Source organism: Apis dorsata, unplaced genomic scaffold, assembly GCF_000469605.1.
Source record: "Apis dorsata unplaced genomic scaffold, Apis dorsata 1.3 scaffold_170, whole genome shotgun sequence".
Taxonomy (NCBI): Eukaryota; Metazoa; Arthropoda; class Insecta; order Hymenoptera; family Apidae; genus Apis; species Apis dorsata.
Window position 1 is genome coordinate 478,632 of NW_006263458.1, and position 6,192 is coordinate 484,823.

At 21.9% G+C, this 6,192-nt stretch overlaps 2 protein-coding genes across 3 annotated transcripts in view; one reads left to right on the forward strand and one right to left on the reverse strand.

Annotated features, from left to right (window-relative positions):
- The window catches only part of LOC102674874 (inositol-trisphosphate 3-kinase homolog), a 15,059-nt gene extending 13,029 nt beyond the window's left edge, over positions 1-2,030 (forward strand). Inside the window, exons 3-6 of the mRNA XM_031509728.1 lie at positions 1-129; positions 639-847; positions 994-1,465; positions 1,643-2,030. The exon at positions 1-129 is cut by the window's left edge and continues 7 nt beyond it. Of these exons, the coding sequence (XP_031365588.1) occupies positions 1-129; positions 639-847; positions 994-1,465; positions 1,643-1,849 (1,017 nt within the window). The 3' untranslated portion in view covers positions 1,850-2,030. The remainder of the gene's footprint in view (positions 130-638; positions 848-993; positions 1,466-1,642) is intronic.
- A 766-nt stretch (positions 2,031-2,796) lies between these two features.
- LOC102675094 (cell cycle checkpoint protein RAD17) lies at positions 2,797-5,369 on the reverse strand. 2 transcript variants are annotated; one of them, XM_006614161.2, is made up of 9 exons: positions 5,115-5,369; positions 4,573-4,966; positions 4,315-4,471; positions 4,079-4,201; positions 3,819-3,997; positions 3,668-3,754; positions 3,418-3,608; positions 3,110-3,228; positions 2,797-3,038 (listed from the first exon to the last, which is right to left on the reverse strand). In XM_006614161.2, the coding sequence occupies exons 1-9, from the start codon at positions 5,127-5,129 to the stop codon at positions 2,918-2,920; spliced, it is 1,386 nt and encodes a 461-aa protein (XP_006614224.1). In that variant the 5' UTR covers positions 5,130-5,369; the 3' UTR covers positions 2,797-2,917. The 2 variants fall into 2 exon arrangements, 1 of the variants encoding a protein (XP_006614224.1); XR_004150254.1 differs by having other exon boundaries at positions 2,974-3,038; positions 3,422-3,608.
- Positions 5,370-6,192: the final 823 nt, after the last annotated feature.

The window sequence follows — 6,192 nt, forward strand, 5'->3', positions numbered from 1 at the left end:
AGCTCTACCGGGGCCCTTACCAAATTATCTAATGACCCAGCCACGATACAAAAAATGGAACAATTCCCACTGGTCCTTTCTGATACCACTATGCCAGAAGAGGATCTATCGTTGAAATTTTTAGCATTGGTATAGATCTTTTCTTCTCTTGATTTCTGAAATGTTATTATTTATTATTAATATAAAAAGTTTTATTTTATAAATTTTTTATAAAGTTTGAATAAAAATTTAAATTATATGATTATAAATATATTTTAAATTATAATTTTTATAATAAATATTAAAAATGAATGATATCGAATTATCGATTTTAATAGATAATTAATTGTATAGTTTATGTGAATAATAATGAAAATGAAATCATAAAATTTTTTAATTTATAAAAATAGAATTAAACTCGAATTTTTGGACATTGTATATTTGAAAAGAAAAAAAGAAAATATTAAAAAGATAAAATATATATTTATAGATTTTATTAATTTTTATAATTGTAATTCAAACATTTCTATTTTTATTTTTTAAATATGTGATTTTGATATCTTCAACTTTAATTAATTTCAATTTTGATTATTTTGAAATTCATAATTATATATGAAATGAAGAAATCAAAATTTATTTCCTATTTCTTTTTCTTGCAGAATGCTTTGGATTTAACAGCACCTGCCAGTGACGTATTATTAAAAAATAGATTAAAATCCTGGTTTCAATTATCTGGGCATCCGGATGGCTTTGCTCCCGCTGGACCTGGAACAGTTTGGAAAAGAAAAACAGGAGGAGTAGAAAATACGGAAAGAATGGTTTACGAAGCTCTTAGTAAAGATAAAGAATTGCGAGATTGTATACCAAGGTAAATAAATAATTTATTTTTAAATAAATATTTTTAATATTTCGTAATTATTTAAACATTTTTAATTTTAAATATTTTTTTAATTTTAAAAAATTTCGAAGAATATTTATCTTTTCAATTTGAAATTGTTTTATTTTTATATTTAGATACTATAGAGAAGTGGAATATAAAGGTGATACTTTCATCGAGCTACAGGATTTATTGTTCGGTTTCAATGATCCGCATGTAATGGACATTAAAATGGGTACGAGAACATTTCTGGAATCCGAAGTGTCGAAGACAACAGCTAGACCGGATCTATATCAGAAGATGATCGCTGTTGATCCGAATGCGCCGACCATGCAGGAACATGAGCAACGTGCCGTGACTAAATTGCGATACATGCAGTTCCGTGAGCAACAGAGCTCAACCTGTAGCCACGGATTTAGAATCGAAGCTATGAAATTACCTGGTGGCCCACCCATCACTGATCTAAAAAAAGTAAAGTCACATCAAGAAGTGCTCGACACTATGAAGCTATTTCTTGGAACGTGTAAGATCACGCGTGAAAAATTACTTGCACGCCTGAAGAATCTACGTTCAAAGATTGAAATATCTGAATATTTCAAAACTCACGAGGTATATACTTTTCATTTAAGCAATATCGTTTAATAATATCGTTTAAAAGCAATTGCTCAAAAGAATTTTATATTAATAAAAAATATAAAAAATATTTAAAAAGGATATAAATCTCATTTATAAAAGAAAGCAAATATAATTGAAAAAATATAATATATAATGTTATTTATTTTTCAGGTAATTGGTAGTAGTATTTTTATGATTTACGATAATGATAAAGTTGGCGTTTGGTTGATCGATTTCGCTAAAACACGAGAATTACCGAATGGACATCGGCTGACACATAGAAAACCATGGGAACAAGGGAATCACGAAGAAGGTTTTTTATTTGGTCTTGACAATCTTATCTCTACAATTGAAGAAGTAAATCTTTTAAATGCATAGTTTCCATGCAAAAATTATATTATTTATTAGGAAATTAAGTTATATAAATATTATATGGTCTCGTTTTAAAATAACATTTATTAATTATTTTTATTTATATTGATAAACTAAATTAGAAATATTACATTTTTTCATGAAAAAAGTCTATCATATATTTTGCATACATTTTCTAATATAATTGATATTAATTTTTAAAATAGCATATTAATACTTTCATAAATAATTAACTCTTAACAAACTTGTTATCTTTGATATGATATTTAATATTTAACATATCGAATGTTAAAATAATTGGCTGGACATATATATAAGAGTTAAATATTTATTACAGAATTTCTCAAACTAGTATGCATTTTTTTATATTATTTTATATCAAAAGATGAGACTGCATGTAAAATATATTAGTTAAATAATTAAATTTAAAACAAATGCTATTATAAGGTATTTGAAGCATAAGACTGCTTATTATTGCATTTTTTTCTATAACTATTCTAGCCGAAAAGAAATTTTATAAATAATTCTTTATGGCATATAAAATGTACAAACTTTGTATCGATGTACAAATATAATGTTAGCTAAATATAATCATTTAATAATTATTTATGAAAAGTTAAATTGTAAAGTTTTTTTTAAATGAAATACTCGCTGTAACGAACAATCTTTTGCATAAAAATATAATATTAAATTATTTTCTTGTCTAACTGCCAAGAATGTTATTATAAAAGAAATATTATTTGTAATAAAACATTTGGTTTAAGACATATAAATTATATAAAATTTTCTTTAGTATATTAATGTAATTCATAATAATATTCGTTCTTTTTGCGTTATTAACGATTGTTATGCATACATGTATATATATATGTATATGATGATATTAAGATAATAATAATGTTATTGAACAATATATACAAACATTTCAAAAATTGTAAAAAATTCTAATCGAATTTATGTTATTCTACTTTTTACTGATATTATATTTTACATTTAATAATTCTAATAAAAAATAAAGAATAAGTAAATATATACAAAAAAAATTTTTTATTATCTTCTTAAATTCCATAAATATTATTCAATAATAATTTCCTCGATGTCGGGAGGAGTAACAAGAAGTTCCATTGTACTTTTCGATTTTTTATTGATTATAGATTCATACCATCGAATTTCGGCAGCTGCTACACATCTTTGTCTGTATAAATAATATTATATTATTATATTATGATTACAATTATTATTGCGATATTTTATTTATGTACTAACACATTAATTTGATCATTTGGTGGTTTTCGTACAGGATTCCAACCAGAAATTGGCTTTTCATTGGTTACCATTATGCCTCGGACGCAAAAAGATAAAGCAATTTTAGTTAAATTAGAATCCTGAAAATTTCAATATCTTTAAAATTTAAATATTTATAATTTGATATTTTTATAAAAATATTTTTACAATAATAATAAATTAATTAATTATATATAAAACAAAATATATAAAATTTGATATATAAATATTATATACATATTATGTATATAATATATAAGTAATTTAATATATAATCAAAATAAACATACTCGCCATTCAGAATTTAAAATATTTGCTAAACTTAAAATATTTGTGCAAATATTCACTTTCTCTATGTCTCCCATAGTATTTAAATAATTTTCTTGTAAAAAATTTAAAAATACTGTTGCTTGTGATTGAAAGAAAGCTATTATTTCATCCGGATCATGTACAAATTTCCAATTGTTTTCAGTTTGAATTCCTATAAAATTCATGTAAAATTAATTTTTGAATAAATAAAAAATATATATTTTTACATACTTTTTGGATTAATTACTCGTCCAACACCATGGAGAAGTCCTAAAGTTTCTTCTCGTATATTACACTTATTTTCTTGTTCTTCAGGTACTAATGAAAAATAATAAAGCATCATTTGACAATTAAATACATTATTCTAATTTATTATGTGTACCTTTTAATGAAATAAAAATGAGATTTAATAATGCATTTCTAATATCTCCTACATTATTTGATAATATTTCATCAACTTTATGTTGTGAGACATGTAACATATGTCCAGCAATTGAATTTAAAATATTAGCTGTTCTTTTTAATGCATTTTTCATTGCAGCTTGTGTAACAGAATTTATACTAAAATAAATGATATTTCTATGTTAAATATTTAATAAAAAACAAAAAATTATGCATATATAATTAGATCTTATAACTTACTTAATCATATCAATACCAAATTTTTCCCTTATATTGGTAGAAAATAATATTTGCAACAATTTTGAATTTCCTGCTTCTGTGCATACAAAAACAATAGGTTCTTTTCCAATCTCAAAATATCTTCTAAAAATTAATACATACATATATATATATATATGTATATATATATATATATATACATATTTATAATAATTTTAATAAAGATTATCAGAAAAGTAAAAAAAAATTTTTCTTACCCTAAAAGAGAAAAAAAACTTTCTTTATCATCATAAAAAACATTTGGAAAATCTTTTACAAGAAGTAAACGACTAGAACAATTATTCAGAATTGAATTATATCGAGTAGCTCTAATTAAAAACTCTTCAAATTTGTCTCCTTGTTTCATTATTCTATCTGAATATCAGTTAATAGTTACTTCATTATTTTACAATTGAATATTATTAATCTACAAACATATTCAATTTGCTAAATTCAATTTAAAAAAAAGAAATTACTATTTTCATCCATAATTTGATCAATAGGAGTAATCCATTCTGTTAGATTAAAATCATTTTCTTTTGCAAGAACCCTTATTGCTGCTGTTTTCCCACAACCAGATGGACCAGATAAAACTAAAATAGCTGGTTTGCCCTTTTTTACTTTATATTGTAACCAATCTAAAATTTCTTGTCTCTTTTGTCTACTAACTACTAATTCAGTAGAACGTTGTGGTTCACAAGCTTCTAACAATGCAGACAAATTTTTAGTATTTTTTTTTTTCAGAATTATATTATAATCACTTGGTACTTGAGAAACATTAGTTTCTAATTCTTCTGAAATGATACATTTAGTTGGTGTTTTTTTAATAGATTCACAATCAAATGATGGCAATAACCAACTATTATTTTTCTGCAAAATAAACAAAAATATATAAATTATTATATTGATGACATATAACATAGATAAATTTAAGAAAATTAATTTATTTATATATTTTTATCTATTTAAATTGTATATTAAAAATAAATTAATTATTATAAATTTTATGAAGACATACCTTTGAACTTGTCATATTGTATTAAATATATAAATTTTTTACAAATAAATAATAAAATACGTTATCACAGGAAGTAATGTTTTAATAATACATATTTATTAAAAATATTTAATAGTGAATTAAAGATTTTTAACGATTCAAAAATTTATAAATAAGTTAAGTAAAGAAGACAATAAAATTAATCAGATATCAAAACGTCTCTTAAGTATATAAATTTTAACAAGTACTTTGTTTAGATATTCGGATGTGAGAAAAGAGAAGTAAGAAAATCAAATGAAAGAACAGAAATAGGATAAAAATTTGGAAATCAGCGCCATCTCTAAAGTGCTGCAGATAAACCATAATATAAATAAAAAAAATGAATTGACTATCAGTGCTATCTCTTGCACATCAAAAATATCTTAAAGATATGATAAGATAGAGTAAGAATTAAAGATCAACCTGTTTAAAAAATAATTCTTAAAAACAAATGTTTTTGGCATCAAAGAAATAATATTGATGATCAATTTTTATTCTTTTTCTTACTATTTTTTGTAATTCATTTGCAACACTCTGATATATTTTATTACGACTGTTATTTTTTAAATTTTGAATTTTTATAATTCATTTTTTTATAATTTTTTTAATTCTATAAGTATTTTAGCCTTAACTTTCGTAATATTTATTTTTTACTTAATAAAAAATATTATTTTTTTTTATAAATAATTTTTTTTATATTAGAAATTTAGAAATATATAAAGACTATGATATGAAATATCTCATTAGTTTTTTATAATATTAAAAAATGTTTTAAATAAAAGTTGAATAGTTTCAAAAAAAATATATTCTGATATAATTTCTTCATAAATGGATGTATAAAGAATTTATAAAAATAAAAATTGTTTTTTAAATAAAAACATGTTTTTTAATTCATGAATGTGATATATCTTTCTATTATTTTTTATAAAAAAATATTTAAGTATGTCAAAAAATTATTAGTTTTTAGTAATAATTACATATTTATAAAACTATTTTCTTATAAAGAATAATATGCTATAATTATTTATATATTAAAAAATATATGATTTTATTTAAAAAA

Excerpts from the sequence above, each read along its gene's own strand:
- LOC102675094 (XM_006614161.2), bottom strand. Across the intron at positions 3,998-4,078 it reads TTTGGTATTGATATGATTAA|TATAAATTCTGTTACACAAG; the intron begins GTAAGTTATAAG and ends CATTTATTTTAG. Across the intron at positions 3,039-3,109 it reads CCAAATGATCAAATTAATGT|ACAAAGATGTGTAGCAGCTG; the intron begins GTTAGTACATAA and ends TTATTTATACAG.